This window comes from Pollicipes pollicipes, unplaced genomic scaffold, assembly GCF_011947565.3.
Source record: "Pollicipes pollicipes isolate AB1234 unplaced genomic scaffold, Ppol_2.1 Scaffold_7231;HRSCAF=8579_pilon_pilon_pilon, whole genome shotgun sequence".
Taxonomy (NCBI): domain Eukaryota; kingdom Metazoa; phylum Arthropoda; class Thecostraca; order Pollicipedomorpha; family Pollicipedidae; genus Pollicipes; species Pollicipes pollicipes.
In genome coordinates, this window is record NW_023597034.1 from 32,600,169 (window position 1) to 32,624,873 (window position 24,705).

Here is a 24,705-nt window from a genome sequence, read left to right on the forward strand (position 1 = left end):
GCGTGTGGCGGCGCTGCTCGACCGACACGGCCGCGTCGCGCTGCTGCGGCCGCGCCTCCGTGCCGCGGCTCTCGGTGGCGCAACGGCACTGCACGGCCGCCACCGCCATGGCCGGTCGGACCTGCGCCGCGAACGCGCGCGTGGGCGGCCGGCGGGGCTCCGGCGGCGCCGGCTCGGTCTGCATACCCGCCGAGAGCCGCGCGGTCGCTGCCGGCAGCCGGCGCTGGATCTGTCTGCACGCCGCAGCTGGCACTCTTGGCGAAGGAGAATGCACCGCGGACGTAGTTGACGCCCAGCTCGTACTCCTTGATCTGGGTGAAGGTGTCGTGGGTCTCGCTGGAGGAGCGCGAGGCGCGCTGCAGCTCACGCAGTTCGTCCAGCTGCTGCTGCAGCTGGTCAGCCTGGCGCAACTGGTCTAGCGTCATCTCGGTGGCGGAGGCGGCGTCGCGCGTGGCTGCCGCCGGCTCCGTGGCCGTGGCGGCTGTGGCGCGGGCCAGCGCGCGCGTCTGTGAGCCGCGGTCCACACCGGCCCGCTGCCGCAGCCGCAGCCGCTCCTCCTCTCGCCTTTGCCGCTCCTCCTCCCTGCCGCCGCCGCTCCTCATCCTCCCGCCGCCGCCGTTCCTCTTCCTCCCGCTGTCGCCAGTCCTCCTCCCGCCGCTGCCACTCCTCCTCCCGCCGCCGCTGGCGCTCCTCTTCCTCCTGCCGCCGCCGCTTCTCCTCTTCCTCCCGCCGCCGCCGCCGCTCCTCCTCCTCCTCACGCCGGTGGCGCTCCTCACTCTGCAGCCGGTCGGGCGGCGGCGGCGCGGCGCGCACCTCTTCCACGTGGGTGCGGCCGACGCCCAGCCGCGGCGGGGACGTGGCCACACCCACCGAGCGGCTGCCCCCGCGACCGCTCAGGATAGCCTCCAGCGAGATGCGGCGCCGGCCCGGCTCGGCCTGGCCGGCGTTCAGCTCAGTCAGCACGCCCACCGAACGCTGCGGGAGCTGTCGCGGCGGCGGCGACGGCGGCGGCGGGGACGGCTCAGGGGGAGAAGCAAGAGCGGGGGCGGCGGCTGACGGCGGACCGCCGCCCACGCCTACGTCCCGCGTGATGACGCGGGCAGCGCTGGACTCCTGGGGAGGCGTGGCGCCGCGGGAGGGCGGGCCACCAGAGACGCCCACGTCTCGTGTCAACACGCGACAGCTGGTGGACGCGTCCTGCTGGACCCGCCGGCCGCGCAACACGGCATCTGGCGACAAACACATGCCGGTTCTGACAGGCCGACCCCGTAAGTCGTCACACAAGTATGCACAAGCACGAAACAATCCGACCACAACTTGCACCCACTGGGACGTGCGAGATATGGCCAGAATTGAGTACACGCATTCGGTGCTGTCCGTTTGGGATTATCACGGTAACAAACAGCGGTGGCCGGATCACTAGCAGCCCAAACGAGATACTGCGCTGCCTCAACCATAAACCATAAGACCCCAACAGCACAAACGAGAAACACATCAACTCGGTCCGCAGCTGACCGCGATACCAGCGACGTACCGGGGGCAGGCGAGAGACTTCTGGACCTCAGGGTCAGCCTGGACTCGCGCTCAGGCCCCTCCGAGGCCAGCTCGGGCGTTGGGTCGCGCCGGGGTCGGCTGCGCACCACCTGCTCCATCGCGCGCTTCTCCTCTCGCAGCACCGACAGCTTGTGCTGAAACCGATCGACACGTGTGTACCTGCGGCGGCGTCCGACCTTCCAGCTTTACGTTGTGTGAAATTGAGCACGTGCGCTGATAGTGCGCTGACAGGCAACATTCTTGTTGCGCGGAATATCCATTTCATACCAGTGTAGTTTACGTTCAGACAGGTCCTACTCCATATACAATGGAGTACCACAAACCGGTTAAATATGATGGAACCCAACCACAATTATGTGCATCGCACGGGGCGGGGGGGGGGGGCACAGCGGGCGTTAGTCTGAATAAGACGTGCCCCGAGGCTAATCCACAGCCTCTGCTCGGCGTCCAGCTCACCTTCAGCATCGGAATGGCCTTGACCTGTTCTTCCAGTTCTCTCATTCGATGTGAAGTCTGCGCGCTCGTCCATTCTGGATGCTGGAAGCGCAATCGACGAGATAAAAGCAAAGCAACCATAGTGATAACAACACATGCCACCCCAAGAGCCATCGCCAAGTAAGCCAGGTAGTGGACGGTAGTCACATTACAACCTGTGGCTTGTTTAAAGACGGGCCAATCGCACGGCCCGACATCGCTTGTTCTGAATTTAGACCAATGTTTACGAATTATAGGGCAAATGCAATATTATCTCCACGCGGCTGGTAAACATGCTGCAATATAGCCACCCTAGACAACTGTCGAGACACGCATTGGCCGACACCGGCCAGATTTACACTTTGCACGTGACGTGTTGGACTTAGATATCTCAGGAAGCAAACTTTTACGAGCATGTCCATATAAAATTAGCCGGCTCGTTTTTTCTCTCCACAAGCCACACGTAGCCTTCGGAAGGAAAGGTGCAAAGGAAGGGCGTTTGTATCCAAATACATTGTTTTAGTTAACTTACTTTTATTTTTAGTGCGGCACGGTAAGGGGCCTAAGCAGGAAAATGGTTTGACCTCCACAACAAATCAAAATGGGTTTCACCCCGAATGTGACGCACTACCTTATCAAAGCAAGCGGAGCAAAAGCACCCTTCCGCAGCTGAATGGGACGCTACACACCTTGCATTTTTTCAGAAGAAACGCGCGTCTACTCAGTAGTGTACGAATCCTTACCCACAGGGTAGGCCCCAAATCATAATGAAGTTTGATGGCCTCATCCATAATTATGAGTTGTGCCGGGGGCCGACCGGCTACCGAAGAAGGCAAAATACAAACACGCCAGTAAGCGACGGGACATCTGCTGGCCAATCTACATCTAACCAGGTACTAGCGAACATACTTGGCCCCAGACCCACAGCTGAAAGAACGGCTTAGAAAAAGGTGCCATAACCCATTTTGAAGTCAGTTCTTTACACGCGCGTTAGTCATCAAGAGTTAATGCTCAAGATTCACGGAGAATGGGGTGCCACGACACCTTTGCAGGTCGCCCGCTCCTACCCTATGCCCACATCGGCCCATTTCTGTTTCCACGCGCGCGATGCCGTCCTAACGCTTGTTTTCTGGCCGTGCACGCGACCCAGAAAGAACAGGTTTTGTTTACAGCACGTTCCCATATGTTTACATCGAGACTTGACGGCTACATCCGATTAGAAATCTGACAAACACCACCGATGGAGAAAAGCTCCGCTCCCTGCTGGCATTACCGTCACGGGAGATGACGGTCAGCTAGCAGACTAAAGAGGATAACTAATCCACCTTTCATTTCAATTTCTCTGCGACGGGGTGGCTTATTGAGCACGCCTGTCGCGGGTTCCGCTGCAGCCTCACCGCAGTCGTCACATCTGGCAGCCGCTCTCCCGTCTCAGCCGGCCGTCTGGCGTGAGGCGAAGCGTCTCTCGTCTCCGTCCGCCGGCTGGCGCTGCTCGCGAGGCGTTCGGCGGTCTCCTCGGGGCCGCCGGCGGCGGCGCGCCCGTCCCCGGAGGCACCGCGGCGCGCCGGCCGCGGCTCTGGGCCGTCCTCCATCTGGCTGAGGCGCTGCAGCGAGCTGATGGTCTCCGCCATCTCGCGCGCGATGTCGGCCGAGCGCGCGGTGGGCCCGGCCGGCTCGGACGAGTCCGAGAGCGACGAGTTGGACGAGGCTCGCGGCAGGTCCCGCTCCGCGTCCCGCCAGGAGCGCAACGAGCCTGTCGGGACGGCGCGAGGTTAGCCGGGACAGGGAAGTGTGGGACACGCGGGCCAGAGGACAGGGAGACGATGCCCGACGGGAAGAACACTAGGGTCGCGGAACACACACCAGGGTCATAGGGTCACCAGGGTCAGGGGGCACGGGAAGAACGCAGGGAATGGGCAGTGCTCAAGGAAAATAAGGATGCACTGAAGACATCGGATACGCACGACCGCAGGTGTAAGAACGGAGAGCTGCACGCAACAATGCGAAAGGTAAGAACACACAGAAGATGATAAACGGAGAAGAGAAGACATGCAGAATTGAGTAGGCACGGAAAAGACGACATATATACCGGATATGGAGACGATCAGCATGCTAATATACAACCTGCTGCCTGGAAGATGTGATGTGAAGATGTGAGAGCTCATTTATGCTAACAACTTTCCATCTTTAAGCTTATCTTTTCTTTTACGAACGTAACGTTAATCAATTAACATGTCAGCGTCATTATCTTCTTTTCATTGTTCTTTTCTCCCCACACACACTTTATCGCATCGCATCGTTCGGTGCGCTCCCATCTGGCCGCCCTTCCCCCGCACATCTGCACCACCCCACACAGCTTCCGCCTCCCCTCCTCTGCCCCCCCCCCCCCCCGACTCCCGCACCCACCTGGCCGGGGCAGCGAGTGGTAGCGCCTGGCCGGCGGCCGGTACCCAGCACCGTCGCTCAGGTACGCCGGGCTGGTGTGAGTGGCAGCGCGCGACCGCTCCAGCGTCTCCTCGAAGTCGGACATCACCTGACCCAGGGAGCTCTCGAGATCGCTGGCCAGCTGACGGTCCGGCGCGCTCCGCACGGATGGGAACACGGGCGCCGGCGCCTGGAGGAAACGGCGCGAGGCGGGGTCAGGTGCTGAAGAAGAAGATAAAGCCCAGTCTCGCATTCTGCCGCTTTGCACGTTGACGGGCCGATGAAGCATTATCCCACAGCGTGAATGATACGAGACTTAGTGTTATCTTTGACGAGATTGTCTTATCGTCCGTGGTCGTAAAGGCGATCGTACATCCAGGCAGTGTTGCTTGCAGTGAGAGGCGCCCCCGAAGCGAACGCCTCTCACCACACACTCACAGGCTAGCCATCAGCACCGGGGCATCCAGACAGAAAACAAGCGTCAATAGCCATCACCGCGTCATTCACCCGGCTCAACGCGCGTGTTTTCCTCGCCGCAAGAAACACCGCCTCAAAGTGCTGTGTCAAAGGGCTACACTTTCCATTTCAGCCTATCAGCCTTGTTCCCGCCAAGGCCGGTGGCGCGCGCCGGCGTCCGGCGCCTCGTGGCGCAAGCGGGCGCCGTGTCGCGCCGGCCGTCGCGGCCCGTCCGCGGCGTGCCGGCTGCGCTGCACGGCGCGGCGGACGCGCGCGTGCCGGCCGGCCGCGGCAAGGTCGGCGCGGGGCGCGGCGGTGGGCCACGTCCACGTCCACGTCCCGGCGTCCGCGCCGCCCCGGCCGCCGGCCAGCGCGGACCCACCGACACTTTCACCGGCGGGGCGACCGGCGCCCGCCGGCGGACGTGAGGCCGGGCGGGCGCCACGGCTCGCCGACGGCGCGGGCCGCGCTGGGTCACGGGTCGGCGGGGTGGGTCGGGTCGGGCGTGGGTCGTGGGCGCGTGGGGATCGGTCGTTCCGTCCGAATCAGGCGAGAATAAATTGCTGTGGTGGTGGCTAAGCCGGTATTCACAGATTACCTGCTATAGTGAGATTTGGGGAGGGGGTATAATTGCACGCCGCATTTGTACAAGGTCTTGCGGTAGGCTGCATACAAATGCACCAGTTTAACATGGCTAATGGTTTTCACCATGACGCGGTGCCCGCTCAATACATTCAGGTGCTTATGTGGCGTCGTTCACGAGCTCGTGGGCGTCTGCGCCTGTGCCCACGCCGTGTTTCCTCCCTTTCCGTATTCACATCAAAGCCGCTGCCGGAAATCGTTCGCGGGGTAGCCCCCATGCGACACGCCCTTCGCCCAGCTGTTTATCATCAGACATCTGCGGGCTGACCCTGGCGACGCATTCAAACAGCCTTATCGACGAGCATCGATCGCCTTTCTCCTCGGACGGCCGCTCTGAGACGCGGGCGGGCGGGACGCCGGCCGCTCCAGACCCGGGCCGGGTCGGGGCCGCGGCGCGCGCAGACAAACGAGCGGTCGGCGGGGGCCGACCCGGCGGCGGGCGGCGTGCCGGGCCTGCCGGGCGCGCCCGATTCATTCGAACCTCCGGCAGCCCGCCGCCGCCGTGGGAACGGACGGCGGAGCGGGCGCCACCACGCCGGGCCGAACGCTCCACCGGGAGTCCTCCGCCGGAATCGGAAGTCAGGAGGACAGGGCGCGGCAGCCCGGCCGCGGTCGGGTCAAGCGGGGAGGCGGAGGCGGAGGTCGGCCAGCGGCTGGGGGCGGGTCTCGCTCGATGACCAGGGCGAGCTCGGCCGTCCGGCGCGGCGGGCCGGCGGCGCGGCAGATGGCGCCCTGCCGAGAGTTCCACCAACGGCGCGGCAGCATCGTGACGCTGCGGCCGACTAATGAGGCCAGGACCCCGGGCCGCTCACGCAACCGACCACGGCGGAGGGTGGCGGCTCTTGTTTCACAGGCATGTGCATTGTGCAAACTCCGGAAGAGATACGCTGGGAGGGTTCGCCGTTTCACGGGTCACCTTCTGACTCCGTCGGTCGCTACCTCAACCCGTCAAAGTCGTGCTGCATACGACGAAGCCCCAGTAAGTACTGCGTGACGGGCTTTGGTTGTTCGGAGAGATTTGAACAGAAAGCTTAAGCTAAACACCTGTTATGCACGACCATGGATATTTCACGCGTGAGGCGGATGCTGACCATCACTACATTCCCACCCGACTCGTGATCATTCAAACTTTCATTGCCGCATGAATTCATGCGGCCACGACTCAGATTTGACAAAACCTTTTTCTATAAAGGTCTCCCTGAACTGAACTGGGTTGAAGTAGCCACACTCTCCGCCTAACCTCTCCGTTCTCACCTGCACTGGCGGACTGACTGACTTCTGCTTGTCCGCCTTTTCTCGGCGCAGCCCGAGCAGCGAGTCGTAGGACTTCTTGTGGCTGCGCTTGGTGCGCCGGAGCCGGTTAACTGGCCGCTGGCTCTCCTTGTTGTCATAGTAGTTGTCGCAGAAGCGGACGAAGTCCAGGTCGATCTTGAAGCCGTAGGGCACCGAGTAGGTGCTGGGCAGGTGGCGGGGTAGCGAGTTGAAGCTGCGGCTGTTGCGGCGCAGCGCCATCGTCCCGTCGCCTGTCGGGAGCGGAGAACCAGCGCGGTCAGCAGGGGCAGACTGTGGGGAGGTAAGGGACCGTGGACTTAACGGTCACGGCAGGCGCGCCGGGGCTGGACAAGCCGGAGCAAACTACCACCTGTATCGTCAAACAACCACGACGACAGGCGGTGAATGGAATGCGGGAAAGCACGCCAAGTGTTGCGTAACCACGACCACGACGGTGTAAATTACCGGGCCGTGACCACCCATCGCGGTCATAAATTGGGCAACGGCCGACAGAAGCTCGCGGCGAAAGGTCAGGTCAAAGGGCCTGATGTCGTCGTGGCCGCGGCGGCGGACACCAAACCACATGACCGCGACCGCGGCGGCCGGTCTGCCGGGGAGCCCGCTCGCCCGGGCCCCTCGAATGACGCACCAGCGGCGGTCGGCGCCGCTCGGGCAGACCAGTTTGGCCGGCCCGCGGGCAGGCGGCGGCACTTCTCAGGCGCCGCGGAGCCGACCCCGGCGGCGTCGGCGCCCGGCCAGCCACGCTGCCGTTCGAGGGGGCTATGACGCGGCTTTGGCGCCGCTGAGCGGGGTCGGCTGCGGCTGGTTCGGTGGCGGGCGGTTGACCCCGGGGCGCGCAGACTCGCCGGGAGGGGAGGGGGAGGGGCACCTCGTGCCGACCGCCGACGCCGCCAGGTGACGTCCCAATCGGGGCTGGCCGGGACCAATTCGTCGTCGTTTCGCGCCGCTCTCTGCGGGTAGCCTGGCCGCTCCAGCCGACCCCCGTGGCCGGCCCGGTCTGAGCTCTCGCTCTACCCGCCACCCCGGAACGCAGCTTTCTGATTGTTGAAGTGTGAGAGTGAGGGAGTCACTCCTGGAGAAATCATCGTGAGACTGAGCGAACTTCTGGCCAATGGGACAGTCACGCCGTTAATAACCTGAATTTGAACAGAACTTGTCGGGTGTCACTCCCAAAAACGCCAACGAGCCGGCTCGTTTCGCAACCGCTGCATATCAAGCAATCTTAGAGACTGCCGCCCTAACGGTACCTTGGGCGACGCCTCACCAAGCACCTGCCTACGACACCTGCCTCCCTGTGTCGTCATGATGACGTCACCCCGTAGGCCAGCCAGATGAGAGGCGGCGAGCTGTCAGCAGACTCTGATATTATCTAACGTCACATGTCCGGCTACACCTGCGCCTGTCATCTGCTGGGAGCAACCGGCCAGGCGCCAATGCCGTTGTCACTGATTACCGACCAAGCATTCCAGTCCATAATCAGCCACGGGACTGCGTCAAGTAAAGCCATACAGCCACGTCAGCGCCTCGGTCGGTATTTGACACGGACTCCACTTACAGCTCTGAGCGGGATGTAGCTGCACATGGGCACACCCAGAAGCTCGAAAGAGTGTGGGGGGGGGGGGGGGGCAGGGACATGACGTAGAATGGCCGAAGATGGATTCGCGTCACGGGGTCGGCTTGACGCGAGTTTGAGGTGTTCGGTGTCAGTGGCACGGGCGCTCCCCCCAGAGTGCATTCCTGGGCGTGCCGCTGACGCTGCAGCGCGGCAGTTAATGGGCCTGACGGGAGTGGTGCGGTCATGAACAGCGGCGCAAGAACAGCATTCCCTGAGTGACGGCGAACTGTATTCGAGCCGCGCAGAATAATAACCCTACGGGAAAAGTCGTTATCTACAGCACGCCAACGCTATAAAAAAAGCTTTAGTTGCCCGATATGCATGCCGGGAAACAGGCAGAGCTATGCACTATCGCATATAGCAAATACATTATAGCACAGGATACAGGATAACACTGAAACATGCACTTCTGTGTATGCGTATCAATCCGCAGAGCTTATTGCTGTGCCTACTTAAAGAAACCGACCAGTGAGAAAAACCCATCTTCCGTGCGCAAAACTGAAAGACTCTTCTCCGCTTTCACCCACGTGCATTATTGTCATAGGTCCACGAAATGGAGCAATCGTAGCGTGAGGGCACTCAGCAGTTAATTGGGACTCGCAGTGAATTGTCATGACTTCTGCGCCTGTTGTCGTTTCAGCGATGCGTCAATGGACGGTGCCATAAAACGGACCGATGCCATCGTAGCAGTCCGGTGGAGAAAGGAACCGATTTGGATGACAAAAGCCAGGGGAGAAGCGCTTGTCTCACGTGTTTGATAGATGTTTCCGGCGCCTATTCAAGCTTACCGTAATGAGCGGCACAAGTAGCTTGCGGATAAACCTGAACTCTGTCACACGGAAATTGGTCTCGTCACGTAATGATCCTCTTCCTTTGATAGCCGAACACAGCGAGAAAGGCGGGTCACATTCAGCTCTTGAAACATCTGCAGTGTTTTCATTCCCTCAACACCATTATCTCAGCGCTCTATTTCTACAGCCCATTCAGCGCTGCCACCGGGCCACTTGTCCACTCATTCATTCGGCTGGACAAGCGGCGGTGTAAAAACCTGCCCCCTCACCATGCCATCTCACGGCGATTGTATCGGTGCGGCTGCATTTGGAGGGCGTCTAACGGTCTTTGGCTTCCTGCAGCGGTCGAGGTGCCCGTCTTTTTGTCTTCGGCCGGATGTGTGTTCGGACGTCTACTGGCAGCGTAAAGACCTTGTGGCTTTGGTGGTACCAGTGGGCCCCCGGCTTGACAATGTGCCTATTGCGCTGCGACGGGGAAGGAAAGGATTCAGTTGAAGCTGGCTCTCTCACAGGTCGCATACGCAGATCGCTCATCGCTTTGAGACCAGTCACACGTTGCCCCGGGAGGCGTAATGGCCAAGCCGGACCTCCTAAACTATGCCTCACTGTCTTGAATGGACACCCCGGGCCCTGGACTCTTGTCATGGACGGCCTCACACCTAGACGCCTCCAGTTCTCCATCCCGCAAGCGACAGCCCCCGGCTCCACAGCCGTCGCAGCGCCGCTTCATTACCGTCCGTCCGGTCACGTGCAGCATAGCAGGCGGCGACGGCAGACCTTCCCGAGGAAAAACGACCGGGCAAAACCGCGGCCCCAGCACCAGCGGACCGCGCGGCACGCGAACTGGCCGAAGACGCCACAGTGCACCCGCCGCGTGCGTCTGTCCCCGGGTCGGTCCGGGCAGCCTCCCCGATCGGCTTCGCAGGCGCCGCGTCTCGCTCGTTCGGAAGCCGGCGGCCGCTCAGCCGCGGCCCGCCTCCCGCCCAGTGGTGGCTGGCCTGGCCGGAGGGAACGGCCCATCTGCACACCGCCCAGGGACGCCTCGTCAGTCAGCCATCCATCACAGCCAGCTGAACGCCCAACGAACCGGTCCAAACAGGAGAGGATCAGGCGGCTACCATTCGCCACGCTGGGGCGTCGGAGCCCACCGCGAACGCGGCGTAATGAGCGAGTGGTTAACGCCTTGCACTCCCACGTGGGCGCCCGGGTTCGAATCCCGGTTGCCCCCAAGCGCTAACATGCCTGATGTCGTCGCTGGTGCGCCATAAAAGGGGACGCAACATCGAGCATTACGTTGCCTTTATGAAAACGAGTGTAAGTCGGTGCAGTGGCAGCAGCCTGAAGAGGGTTGCTGGGATCCACGGAACTCCGGTGATCAGTCGGAGCACCCGCGCCACCGGCACGCTTTCTGTCGCTTTACGGCAGTCATCAACAGGGCGGGCTGTGGCGTAACACGCACGGTGGCAGTGTTGCCGACGAGCACGTCTAGTCGGCGCGGATAATCCGCTTATCAGGCAATACCAATGCGACGTAAAGCTGTCGTAATGAGCCAGCGGCGCGCGGTCGGAAAAAGCGGGCTTAAAAAGCTACATTCATTCTGATGAGGTGCGCCCATGCATATGCCGAACAAATAGCTGTTAGAGAGTTTTTGTTTTGAGACCCTTGCCGTTGTTTCCTGAAGCCGCTCATCTCCTAAAGGCAGTCATAGGTAAATCGGACGCTGTCACACGGAGTGCTCGTGATTCCTAACTGACGTTTTGTTTGCACTCGTACGAGCTCCGAGGGCTTACAGTAACATCAGCGATATTTTGATCTTTACTTTTACATTATTTCAGGAATCACAACAATGTAAACATGGTCTGTTTTCAAATCTGATCGGCGAAGACCAGTAATTTGCCAAACGTGTTATCTATCACCTTTGTTCACGACGTGCGCCGAGACGTCGATGATGCAAAACATGGACAGCAATGCCTAACGCTGAATACCGCTGCCCCCTTGAAAGATGTACGTGAAGCGCGGCATGACTGAAGAGCATTGCGGCGCTCCTTAGACGTTAAACACACCTGGACGCTATATGGGCGTTTTCAATTTAGTTTTGACATCTATCATGCTTATATACGGACGTTTTCAATTGTTTTTCAGTTCAACAATGTTGACATGGAGTAGAAATTAAGTTTCAATGTTTTGCCCGTGCGGCGACGTGGGATGCATTTCCTACTTGAAAGTCCGCGTGCACATGCACAGACGAAAAAGAGCCCATGACCATATCAGATGATCGTTCAACAGTTCCGCAGACTGACTGACAGTTCGTCAGCTGCCCACCCGAAGGACCGATGACTCCGAAGTGGTTCAGATTGGATGCACGTGATAATGCCTGCTCAGGACTTTAACCGGCTGCAGCCGCTTCATAATCGAATGCAGGTTGCGTCATCCTAATATTCGGCGATACTTAAACCGCGAGCGCATTAGAGCTGGTCACATTTCTCGTCGCCTTTTAATCGCCGCATACTCATTGGCAGCTTGTGTTCTTGCCGCAGAGCACCTTGTGTGGGTGCATCACATCATACGTCACTCCGAGGTGTAAAACCATTCAGCAGAAGAAAACTAGACAGACTGTAAACAAACCCACGTTTTGGGGCGACGGAGCGGAAACGAATGGCATCAGTTGCCCCTCGCCTCACCTAATGCTAGATAACGTCGAACAGGGCGGTGTAAATTTGATCTGCGTTGGGTTGGCTGGCACTGGTGTTTGTCGTTCTGACAGCTTAGTGTCACCGCTTAAAAATGAGCCCGATGACCGCTATCGGAGCCCCACTTTGAGCGTCATTTGTCACAAAGGGCGTCAGTACCGGAAAATATCGTGTTTGATGGATCGGAACCAGCGCCTGACGGGTGGGACACGCGCGTGAAAGGGGTTCACCGCCGAGATAAGCATGACCTGGTCAACAATTCTGGACTCCCTCCACCGTTTCACAATTCACAGCCTGCTTGCTACGGAACAGCTGACACAGCGACGCACGTGAAGCCGTTGGTGGCCCTGTGCAGAACATACCCGTGGTAGTCTTCGCCCGGGTAAATAAAGCCCTTTTCTCCTACAAGAACAAACACAATATGGCAGAGTTCACAGCTCATGCAAATGTGCCGTACAGAAATCAACTCTCTTCATTTGACACGCCATTCAAATCACCCGCACATTGCACGAAAAGAAGCCAGCAAAGCAACCATTTTGCACTGCAGCTTTCTAAAGCCGCGCCGCCGGCGCGCCAACTCTCGCGTTGCAGTTTGGTCTCGGCCGCGACGAGAAGCGTGGGCGTGCACTATGTCTGCTGCATTCCAAACAGGCTGCTCGCCGGCAGTTTACTCTGCCCGCGCGCCTCGCCGCGGCTCCACACGCGCAGCCCGCGTGCGCGGCCCTCGCGCGCGCACTGCACCCGCGCAAAGTGCGGTCTCTGACACATGGAGGACGCGCGAGCGCCGCGCGCGGGATAAGATTGGCCGAGTCAACACACCTTGTTTGCCGTTCATCGTCGTCGGCGGGCGGGCGGCGCCGCGCGCGGCCTGCGGTGTCGTCGGCACCTGCGGAGGGGCGGCACGGGTCAACGCACGTCGCTGGCGGGCGTAGCCGCCCTGCACGCCGGCCGAGCGGCACCTGGCCCTCCCGCCCACGCCCCCGCGCCGGTGACGTCACACCGGCCGGTAAACAGCCGGGCGTCGGCCGACGGAGGCGTGCCAGCCGGGCCTGAGCGTCGCTGTGGGGTCCCTGCGGGGACCTCGGCCCCACCGCGGGGGGATGCAGGTAGCTCTGGAGTGAAACGACACTGAAGGCTGAACATTCGTCAAGCACTGGGCTCCTAAAACGCACGGATGATTCCCACGCCTTTACTCGGAAACACGTTTAAGTTTAGCATCGGCAGAAACTTGTCGCAGCGTGCGAAAAATTGGTTCTCAAGAGCGGCTTGCACTTTCGGAATGCATAAGAACTTAATCTCCAAGCATACTTCCCCATGCCTGTCTTACGCCCGATCATTGATGTTCTCTGTGACTATCCAACCCAGCCAGGTGGAGTAGAGAACTGCTCAGACACCAATACCGGCCACCCGTTCGGATCCACACCAGCGTGCTGGGTCTGGCCGCCACCGTGTCCGTCCAGCCGGCTGACAGCGGTCAGTGCAGCGACCCCTCCGCCCCCGCCGCGGGTGGAGTCGACTGCGTTATCGGCCGCAGCGTGGGTGGAGCCGGCCCTGCCGCCGTCGGAACCCCGCCGTCGCTGGAGGAGATTGGCAGGGAGTTGCGCTCGTAGTGCGGCTCAAACACGATGAGAGATTGGGCGAGGTATCTGCCGGGACGGGTGGTCATGCTGTTTGATTCTCAGTTGATCCCGGGATGGAGGGTTAATTAGTTTTATGACGTGGCCTGTCCAGTCAGTAATTGGTTCAGGTTCTTCTAGTGGGACTGAAAACAAATGGGCTTGCGTAAGTTTGTGGACTTGTTTCTCTAAGCGAATACATCACCAGTTCCCGGCAGTAAATTTTCTGTCTGCTTAATTCACGTTCCAATCCCCGTTTGGAGAGGCGAACTTTCTAGAGACTGCTATTTTCGGTACGGCACATTGTCGCCCTGTACATCTGCTTTCCAGAGACTGGTATTTTCGGAACGGCAGCATTGCCACCCCGTGCATCTGCTTTCTAGAGACTGATATTTTCGGAACGGCAACATTGTTACCCAGTATATCTGCTTTCAACGCGCCATTAACCGTTTTAAAGGTTAACTCGGGCAATGGCTTGGGGGAGAAGGCACCAGCTGCACCACAGACGTTCCGGGTCATCCAAAGGCATCGCGAAGGTTACGAAAAGACAAAAACACCGGCATCTGTCATGCAATAGCGACCAACTCTCTCCGCAAGCGATGACTGCTCGCTCGAGAATGTTGTTTGTGTAAAGCTGCATCCGATTAGCGGTGTACGAGACCACGTGCTGCGTCTATCACGTCTCGGGGAATGCGCCGGCCGCAATGACTTCATCGTCCACGGAACCCGCGCCTCCATCTCAGATGGACTACCGACAGCGGGCGCGAGACCCAGTCAGGATACACCCCAGCAAGGCGGCGACACGGCGCCCTGGCGAGCCACCCGCTGAACGAAACCCTCCCCCATCGCCCGGCGCTACGCCAGTGACCGACGGCCGCAGAAGCAGCGCGCTACCCACTGGCCTGGCACCGCCGCCGCAGTGCCGGTCTGGGCCGTAACAGGTGGGCCTGTCCAGGCACTTCCGTCTCACAGCCGCGACCGACGGGTCCGACGGCCCGTCTGGGCACCGCCTTACAGCCGCGAAGGAGGAGCCCGGCGGCCTGTCTGGGCACCGCCGCCTCACAACCGCGCCGGAGGGGCCGGTGGCCTGTCTGGGCACCTCCGCCTCACAGCCGCGACGGACGGGACCGGCGGCCTGTCTAGGCACCTCCGCCTCACAGCCGCGCCGGAGGGGCCGGCGGCCTGTCTGGGCACCTCCGCCTCACAGCCGCGACGGAGGGGGCCAGTCACGATCAGGCTTCACTCGAGCGGGCCCGGTCGGCCCGTCCCAGCAGCGCCGTGCTCGGCTGGACGCGAACAATGGTGCCGTGGTCTGCCGCCGCCACCGCCACCGGACACTCCCCCTCCCTTGGACGACACGGACGGCACGGACGGCACGGACGCGGACCGCAGAACGGCACGCACAGAACGGACAGCACGGACAGCACGGACAGCACGGACGGCACGGACAGTACGAACAAATGCGGGAAGCATGGAGAAAGAGGGTACAACTGTCTGGCACCTACGACCGCAGCGCACGAGCCGCGCGCTCAAGTGAGAAGCAGCACTGCGGTCTCCTTTCTACTCATGGACGGAAAGGCCGACGGAGTACCGCTAAGAAGTAACAAAGTAACGAAGTAACCGGACGTGGTGGGGCGACACTTAACACATCGGTAATGGCGGTTATGGTGCTTGATGGGATGGTCGCTTTTGTGTTCGTAGTTGAAGCGAAAAATATGCTTTGTCAAGTCCATGGATGCGGAGTGATTGCTTAATTTTGAGTGCATCCATAACTCCCCGCGAGAATGCCATATATGTCCTTATATCCATGACATGACTCACATGGTCTGTTAAATGTAAGACGACTAATGTTTTGCCCATAAGGCTGGACGTCCATACAAGCTGCAGGACGTGTCTTTTTTGGGGAGTGGGAAGTCACGCTTAAACATGGCATAATACTTGTGTGGTTTATGACACATTCGCTATTTTCTTATACTTTCCCCAGCAACTGTTGTTAGCTGACTGGGTGGTTTACTGGCTGACTGACAAGCTGACATGCCACGGTGTGCAACAGAAGGCCTGTGGGATATGTGTCAGGCACATGCAATGGATGCCAGACCAGTGTGAGCAGCCCAAGTTTTCTTTTCTTTTCAGGTTTCTTTCTATCATTCAGCGACAAAACTTCGGGCCACTTTGCAGTGTCCCTTTCATTGCGGGGGAGCCTACGAGCACAAATGTACCCGTGTCCCGTTAGCAACGCCTGAGCGGAACTGTCGAGACAAAGCCCTAAATTTGGAATGGGCTTATCTTCTGTCCAAACACCGCCAGTCCACATCCATTCGAACGATAGGCACCGAGGTCGCGAGAGCTGACACCTCTTGCCCCGTTATGAGCGCTCCCCGGCTCCGATTACTGGTGACACTCCAACTGTGGAGGCCACCCTTCCACCCTTCCCTTCCACCTAGAAAGGAGACTGACACCCGAATGGTGGTCCGTGAACAGTGGAACCACTTGCTATGAGGTGGGCTCATTTTTATATGTGTAGACGCCAGATTTGGAATAGGCGAAGATTGGACGACAAGGTCTTCGCTGTAGGAACGGTAGCAAGGCACTGGTAGCTGTCAGCCCCATTACAATTCTGTGAGCTCAACGGCCACGGCCGAAAAAAGTTGGTTGCAGTTAAGATACCATCTTCGCATACTTTTATCCTGCGACGGAGATAACGTTTGTTGCACATAATTTCAGCATGAGGTTCATCCAAATCCATCTATCGCACTAAGCCTCCTACAAAATATCCAACTGCGTCCCGGCAACTGGCGGAAGACTGTGGGTCCAATGTTCAAGTGGGAGCTCAAACAAAGCCAGTCTTCAATGCGTGTGAAGAACGCAGGTGACTCGGCTACATCGATCCAGAGTTCTGATAACGGCGGAAGATGAACAACAGATGGTATAGCCGGAAATTTACCGTTTGTCCCAGCTGCCGTTCAAGTCGTCGTCGCGGTCAGGAGTGCAGAGTCGGGAGTCGGGAGTCGGTGGCCGGGAGTGGGGAGTGGGGAGTCGAGAGAACAGAGTCTGCTTGTGATATGAATGTTACGACTGCATTATGCGCTGGAGTCTGGAGGGCAAAAATGTAAAACGGAATCTGCTGATATGATAAATGGGTTGCAAATTTACGAAGAGATTCTTTGGCCGCAAGTAGACCACGCCAACGTCGGCAAATTTTGTTGGCGACGGGTGTTCCTATCCCGGGAAAACCGAAGGCCTCCGAATCGGACACGCCTTCGTAGGCATACCGTCAAGTTTAGAAAAAAAACCAGGTAATACTGCTCCCTTCAAAAACATCCCCTTTTTGGCCAAAAGCCAAACGCCGCCATGGTTCGTGCCATGTGGCCGTCCTCGGGGTGGGCCCGCGGACCCCCGCGGTCGCAGAGGTCAAGTGGGTGGTCTGGCGTCCGACGCCGCGCCAGCAGGAACCACACGCGACGCGGCCAGCTCCCGGAGACCGGCCAGGAATTAATCAGACTCGCTGCCGCGCCTAAGGCTCTCTCTCTCTCTCTCTCTCTCTCTCTCTCTCTCTCTCTCTCCCTCTCTCTCTCCCTCTCTCTCTCTCTCTCTCGCTCCCGGCTGACAGATGTCGACCGTGCCGAGCTGGCGCGCTCTTGGCTCGACCTGGCGCGCTCTTGGACCGGGCTGGCGCGCTTTTGAGCCGAGCTGGCGCACTCTTGGGTCGAGCTGGCGCGCTTTTAGGCCGAGCTGGCACGCTCTTGGGCCGGGCTGGCGCGCTTTTGAGCCGAGCTGGCGCACTCTTGGGCCGGGCTGGCGCGCTCTTGGGTCAGGCTGGCGCGCTCTTGGGCCGGGCTGGCGCGCTCTTGGGCCGAGCTGGCGCGCTCTTGGGTCGAGCTGGCACGCTCTTGGGCCGGGCTGGCGCGCTTTCGGGCCGACCAGGCTTCCGACCAGAGGGCTTCCACGCCGGTCGCGTGCGCAGCGCACGATGTGGCAGACCAGCTGCACAGTCGGGCGATACTTCGTGCTGCCGCTCGCGCTCATAAAGCCGAGCAGAGCGGCTAACGCCAACAGCTAATCCGCGGGCGGGCAAGCCGCAATACCAGAAGAGGGAGAGCTGGTATTCGGATGGGTCGGATGGTGGACAGTGCCGACACCTGAGGCCCGCTACACCAGCCCGCGATGAACGGAGGCTGACCTGGTGCGCTCACTGGGACGGAGCGAATTTACGGATCGGTGCTCACGGCCGACGCTCAGGGAGACCGGACGCACAACGCAAGGAGACCATCCCCACTTACGGAGGTTGAATGTAACGGCCGAATAAAGAGGCTTTATAATAAGACACCCAGTTGAATATAGCTGCTAACGGGTCGAAATTAGCGGCTGACGGATCCCGCCCGTCACCATGACGCACACAGATGCACGTGGTAGGGATGTTCACCCGGGCGATGGGCTGGAGATGCCCGGCACGCCTTGTCACGCCACAGAACAGGTTGTGAGGCCTTCGGGCCGCGCCGCGGGCGAGGTAATGGACAGATGGCATTGGCCCCACGGCATACCGGTCCTGCAACGCTCCAGCCAGGCGCCGCCGGCCGACAGCGCCCGACTCACCGCCGAGCCGTCACGAAGGGCTGCACGGACGCGGGGCCGCCCTCAACACTGATCCTTATCGCCGCGGTCTGAGGCACGAGAGCTGTGCCAAGACGCGGTGAGCGGATATGGAACGACCGACGGCCTCCTCCAGAGCATGGCATCGGAGCTGCGGCTCCGATTTCATAGAGCGGTGAGAATAACGCGCAGTTAGGTGCTATTCACGCTGCTTTCGAAATGGGGAGAGCAAAAAGGAAGCTCGATGCTCTCGGTCCGCGTTTCTTTTGTATGCCTTAAATGGGATGGAGCTCAAACAAACTTGAACCCAACTACATCTCCACTCTCATGGTTTTTTTCCGAGGAATAATGCTATTACTATTGTCTTATCTCAAACAGACTTTATTGGACAAGCGCTTGGGCACAAAGGGTCTCACATGGCTCAGATAGACGCAAATGGACCATATCTAGCGTGCCATGACTGCGTGTTCCTCGCGGAATTATTGCGTAGGTTCTCCGAAAAGCTGGCCCGGTATGCACCAAAGCCTTCATAATCAAGTCGGTAATTCAAAATGTGTCGGCCATTCGCATGGTCGGGATGGTTCGGCGAACCTTGACCTGCCATCCCCGCCCGCCACAAGAAACCACGTTTCCAATTTCACAAGTCCACCAGTCGCAACCGCGCTGTCATCCCAGACAGCGGCCGCCATTGCAACGCCTTAAACTTCTCAGTAAACAGCAGACAGCGCTGTCCGACCTGCCCCGCGAACCGGTTCCAGCCGTGTCCAGCAGCACCACGGCGGTCCGTGTCGAGCGTCGCCGGCGCCGGGTGCGGTCCTCTGATGGACACCAGCACCCACCACTCGGCTGAAGCCGCAGCCCGGAGCGTAATGGGCCTGGCCGATCGCTGATGGCCCTTTGATGGGCGGCCAGCGACGAGCGCCACGCGCCAAGCAGTGCCGTGGGAGCCGGCGCGCGCCGCGCCGCGTTCGCCGCCGCTGCGCTGGGAGCGGGGCCGCGCTCCCAGAGCGGCGCAGGAGACCGGCGAACAGCAGCTCCGGCCGGCGGCGCCGGCGGCTCCCGGTCGAGCACCATTTCCCCGTCTAGCAGTTTCTGAACTTGGGCGTTGGGTCTATGGACATTGCGTAGAAGGGTCGGGCACAATTCCAACTTTTCTCGCCCAAATCTCAGCATTTCTCGCCCGAAGCCCAACTTTTCTGCCTATTAATTAAAAAAAGTTTCGCCTCCTCCAGCGTGGCGAGCTATGCAACATATCCCCGCCAATTCCTTACGTGATCCTTTCTACAAATCCCGGATATGCCACCTGACAACGGCGGTTGTTGGGCCTTCGAGCCAGTCCGCCAAATATCTATCCTACAGGCCGTTTCCATTCCGTTGAAGGGCATACTGATCCGTTCAATGAAGAGCGTAGTTGAGTCAACCACCCCCGGGGCGACGCCGTGACTTTGTCTTCCGGGAGCCTCGACTACTTGGCACAAACATTTCATAACAGATGTATCGCCCGCATGCTCTGTCCGTCCTCCTCTCCCTCTGCCTCCATCGCTCACGCACGCACCACGCATTTCCACGTGACCAACAGATCGGGCTTGTTCCGTCCCTGCAGTGTATTGCCGGGACTGGTCCCACATCCTCCGCTCACTGTCGCGACTGGCCGCACCTGTCCTGTCCACTGCCGAGCATGGTCGCACCTGTTCCGTCCTCCGTCGGACGGGGCCGCATTCGGTCCTGCGCCGGGCCAGGTTCCGTCCTCCCGTCTTCCCCCGGCGCTGGTCTCACCTTGGACGCTTAGGTCCTCCACGTCCGAGCCGTTTCAATATTGACGTTTGGTAGTCGCCGAGAGAGGGCGAGAGAGCGAGAGAGAGCGACAAAGAGAAGGAGAGAGAGAGAGAGAGAGAGAGAGAGAGAGAGAGAGAGAGAGAGAGAGAGAGAGAGAGAGAGAGAGAGAGAGAGAGAGAGAGAGAGAGAGAGAGAGAGAGAGAGAGAGAGAGAGAGAGAGAGAGAGAGAGAGAGAGAGAGAGAGAGAGAGAGAGAGAGAGAGAGAGAGAGAGAGAGAGAGAGAGAGAGAGAGAGAGAGAGAGAGAGAGAGAGAGAGAGAGAAGGAGAGAGAGAGAGAGAGAGAGAGAGAGAGAGAGAGAGAGAGAGAGAGAGAGAGAGAAGAGAGAAGAGAGAGGAGAGAGAGAGAGAGTAGAGAGAGAGGAGAGAGAGAAGAGGAGAGAGAGAGAGAGAGAGAGAGGGGAGGGGGAGAGAAGAGGCGGGTAGAGAAAAAGGAAGAGTAGTCTCTAGAGGCCCGCGCCTCTGTTTGCTCTGCGTCAAATGCAGCCGGGAGGGAGCGGATGGGTCGACGCCCGAGCGACGGGAAATGACCCTATGGTGGTGCTCCGGTCTGAGTCACATTCCTCGCTCTGCACTGACCGCTCCGTGCTCCGTTCCTCAACCTAAACTGCCCGTCCCAAGCACTCTTCCAACTGGCCGGACGGTATGAACTCACTTTTTGGCCGGTATCCCAGCTTGGACTCGTTCTTCAGGCTGTGCTCTCCGTCACGAGCTCCGTTCCCCGGTCCGTGCTCACCGTTACGGCCCCGTTCCCCGGCCCGTGCTCACCGTTCCGGCCCCGTTCCCCGGCCTATGCTCCCAGTTCCGGACTTGGTGCTTAGCCGGTCCACTGTTCGGATCCGTTCCTCGACCCTCGAGACCGGTACCAAGCTCCGGAGGTGGGCAGCAGTACGTGGCCAGCACCCGGACCGCTGGCCAGCGCCAGCGCCTCAGATCTCCGCTGTCTCACACCAATATCTCGGATTCGGGTCACCAAGACACCATCCGGCGATGGGCGGCCCGTATCTGTATGCAGACAGCTCCAGCCAGCCAGCAGCCCCAGCGGCAGCAGTGAGTGCCGGCAGCCCAGGGCCACCTCAGCACCACCGCCAGCCCCCAGTAGATCCGGGTCACTTCAGCATCACCACCAGCCCCCCAGGATTCGCCGGGGCCACCTCAGCACCACCACCATCCCCCCTAGCAGTCTGCGGGGCCACCTCAGCACCATCACCAGCCCACAGGATTCGCTGGGGCCACCTCGGCACCACCACCAGCCCCCTGCATTCGCCGGGGCCATCTCAGCACCACCACCAGCCCCCTAGCAGCCGCCGGGGCCGTCTCGGCACCATTACGGGCCTGCCCAACGGCTGCAAAGGCCGCCTCAGCAGCGTCAGACGGCCTCTCGGCGGCGCCTCCCACTGCATCCTTACATGGCCGAGGACCGCTCCATTCCCGGCCGATGACGTCACCTGACTGGAGGCGGGAGGGGGGGGGGGGGGGGGGAGACGCCGCGGCGCCGACTGCAGCGCCCGCCCAGCCAAAACTGGAACTGCCATGGAGGGCGTGGGGGACATCCAGAGAACTGCGTCACAAAGACAAAAGAACGACTCTCGGTAGTTCAAGGATCGCCTGGCTGTTTTTGGACAAGAAACTTAGCCCCAAGAGCATTGGTCTCACTGTTATGGTGGTGAAGGGCAGATATTGTTTTGCGGAGATGAAATACACAAACGCGCCGCTTTATGAGCTCGCATGGTCTTCTCGAAAAAGTCGCAGACGAACCCATTCAGATAAAAATCGAGTTCCTTCATGTGTCACTTGACCTCTAACTGGGATTCATAGCACAGTGAAATGATTTCCTCATTTCAAAAAAGGCAAAAGTGTGAGGCGGCTTGGGCGCCTGCTTCTCACATCTTTCACCCACAGTAGCCGGGTCACGTGACACGACCTGGCTTCCGACACGGTCGGACCCGCGCGGGACGAGTCTGCAGCGGCCCCTCACAACTGGCGGACGCGACGCATTCCTGGGCGCGCTGTGGGCCGGCTTTCTCTGGCCGGAGCCATGAGACGTGACCCGGGGACGACGGCAGCAGGCCGGTCGGAGAGCTGCCGGCGCCGAGGCGAGCAGACCAATACCTGGCCCCGCCCGGGCGGCGACGCGGCCGGGGACCGGACCCTGACCTGGGGCGGTCCGACCTGGGCAGGGGGTGACACGGCCGAGGACCGGACCTTGACCTGGGGCGGTGCGACCTGGGCAGGGGGTGACACGGCCGAGGACCGGACCCTGACCTGGGGCGGTGCGACCTGAGCAGGGCGTGACACGGCCGGGGACCGGGCCCTGACCTGGGGCGGTCCGACCTGGGCAGGGGGTGACACGGCCGGGGACCGGGCCCTGACCTGGGGCGGTGCGACCTGGGCAGGGGGTGACACGGCCAAGGACCGGACCCTGACCTGGGGCGGTGCGACCTGAGCAGGGCGTGACACGGCCGAGGACCGGGCCCTGACCTGGGGTGGAGCGACCTGCGCAGGGCCCGGCCGGCCGACATGCAGCCACATGACGTAGAGCGTCACGACGTGAAGTGACATGGCGCGAAAAGACTTGGTGTGAATTGGCGTGGCGTGAAGACGCATGCCAGAAGTAACATGTCATGCCTCCCATGGTCTGGACACTGATTGGTGAGGCTCCCGAGGAGCCTATGCATTCTGGTGGCCTGGCAAACAGGGCCTTATTCAGCGGTGGGCACTTCAGTACGTGGGTCATGCACGTGCGCCTAGTCCGCCGCCCTAATTCCATCTGAATGGATGTGCTAATGACGGCGGCGGTTGTGTTAGTCTATAAAAACAACAATAGCCATTCGCCTCGTATCCAATGACCCCCGCTGAAGGCGCATGCAGAATCACGATGGCCGACGCCGCCTCTAGGTCACACAGCGGCAGCACTGGGGTCCAGTTCACTGCCACGCCAGGTCCGAAACTCACCAATATGGACAACTTCGGGGCAGATTAACGAATCCAGTGCCAAAATGCGCTGGCTGTTGACAGCTGGCTGTGGATCGGCGGCGCCAGTCGCGGTTACTCTGCTCCAAGCCTTTTGACAACGGCCCAGCAGCCGCTCGCTGCCTGACCTGTCACTTTGTGAACAGGTCGCGACCCGGCCAAGTCGGCACGTGCCCTTGGGTCGGAGCGGGAGAGCAGCTGCGACTCAAGAGCGAACTGGGCGAGCAGGGCCCGGCAGCCGCCTTCCGCAAGACAGGACCGGGACAGCGGACCGGGTCATCGGAGGATAGTGACCTGTGACCCGTCCATCGAGCTCGCCTGCCCCGGAGGTGACCTGTGATCCGTCTACCGAGCTCACCTGCCCCGGACTGGTGGCCTGTAACCTGCCCGCCGAGGTCACCTGCCCCGGACGGTGACCTGTGACCTGCCCACCGAGTTTACCTTCCCTGGCGATCAGCACGCACGCCGGCTGCAGCGCACATACTACGTCACGACAGGGAGACTCGTGAGGTTCTAATGCGCGTGAGTGAGCGAGTGCGACCAGGGGCAAGATAACTAAGGGGCCAGGAGGTTAAGACATCAACTTTCTGAAGATTTAGCTTTGGCGTTGTGGGCGTGAACTGGAAAGAAACAACAATGAACAGCTATCGCCCTTCCCTAACTTGGGAAGACTGAAATTACCTATGGATGTGATCCACCAAGACGGCTGAGTATTTTTGTGTAATAACTGATAGATGCAGGGGGGGGGGGGGGGGGATACACAGCACGACAATGGGAGTGGTGCCGCCTGTCATACCACATTAACTAAATTTGTCAAATCGGTTATATTCCTCCATTGGAATGAATACGCATGTTCCAACGGCTTCGCGAAGCCGAATCCTCCTCCAGACCTCATCCTCCATCCAGGCAGATCCGGAAAACGGGCGCGTTGCTAACGCGTTGCCGTAGAGAACAAGCCACGCTTCTTTAATATGTTTAAGAAAGCACGATGTCTTTTAAATGATACGTTCCCTAACCACGCGACCAAATTTAGCTACGTGACCACAAGCGTGACACCACTAGGGTAGGTTCGTTCCGAACCCCAGTCACTTTTCTGGCAGAGTGGACTATTTTTGTGCTTTACCCGTCTGAAACGCCACCACATCAGAAATTGACCACAGTATCAACCAATGTTACACCCCAGTGCGCACGCGATCAAACGAACTCGGTGCGTGCGGCGGGATCGGTGCCGTTGACCTCACCTGACAGCCCGCAGGGGTACAGCCGTTCGTCGTGTGGGTCGCGGAGGAGGGCGGCGTGGTGCGCGCGGTGCCGGCGCGGGTCCGCCGCGCCGGCCCCTCCTCGCACTCGGCCGCCGCGGCACTGGCCCACCGACTGCGGTGAGCGGCGCCCCGCGGCCAGAGGCGGCGCCAGGCGTGCCGCCAGGGGAGGCGGTCGAGCCAGTGCGGCGTCACGCTGCCGGCTTGAGGAACGACTGAGGGCCAGCTAGGAGGCCGAAGGCGCCCCCTGGCTGAGCACGCCTCTGGCTTTTCCAGGACGGAGGTGGCGCACGCTCCACGCACACCTGTTCGGCGCCGCTGTGACGTCAGGAGCGCAGCTGAGTGGCACCGGCGCCTTCCGAGCCCGCCCCGGCGTCCGCCCCGGCCGGAGGGCACTCGCTACGGAAGCTTCAGCCGCCCACCATCACTCATGGTCCATCTGTGTCCCAGCTAACCGGCCTTTGTCCCAGCTGAGGAGCTTTCCTGCGCCAGCTG

At 60.3% G+C, this 24,705-nt stretch overlaps 1 protein-coding gene across 1 annotated transcript; it reads right to left on the bottom strand.

Annotated features, from left to right (window-relative positions):
• Positions 1 to 421: 421 nt before the first annotated feature.
• On the bottom strand, positions 422 to 24,300 carry LOC119110021 (uncharacterized). Its single transcript, XM_037233768.1, has 9 exons — positions 24,193 to 24,300; positions 12,759 to 12,825; positions 6,805 to 7,073; positions 4,435 to 4,642; positions 3,525 to 3,781; positions 1,535 to 1,688; positions 1,081 to 1,229; positions 794 to 975; positions 422 to 425 (listed from the first exon to the last, which is right to left on the bottom strand). The coding sequence occupies exons 2-9, from the start codon at positions 12,772 to 12,774 to the stop codon at positions 422 to 424; spliced, it is 1,239 nt and encodes a 412-aa protein (XP_037089663.1). The 5' UTR covers positions 12,775 to 12,825; positions 24,193 to 24,300.
• Between the last annotated feature and the right edge of the window lie 405 nt (positions 24,301 to 24,705).

Coding starts and splice junctions, on each gene's coding strand:
- LOC119110021 (XM_037233768.1), bottom strand. Junction 4,643..6,804: donor CAGTCAGTCCGCCAGTGCAG/GTGAGAACGGAG, acceptor CGTTTCCTCCAG/GCGCCGGCGCCCGTGTTCCC. Junction 1,689..3,524: donor AGGAGACCGCCGAACGCCTC/GCGAGCAGCGCC, acceptor GATCGGTTTCAG/CACAAGCTGTCGGTGCTGCG.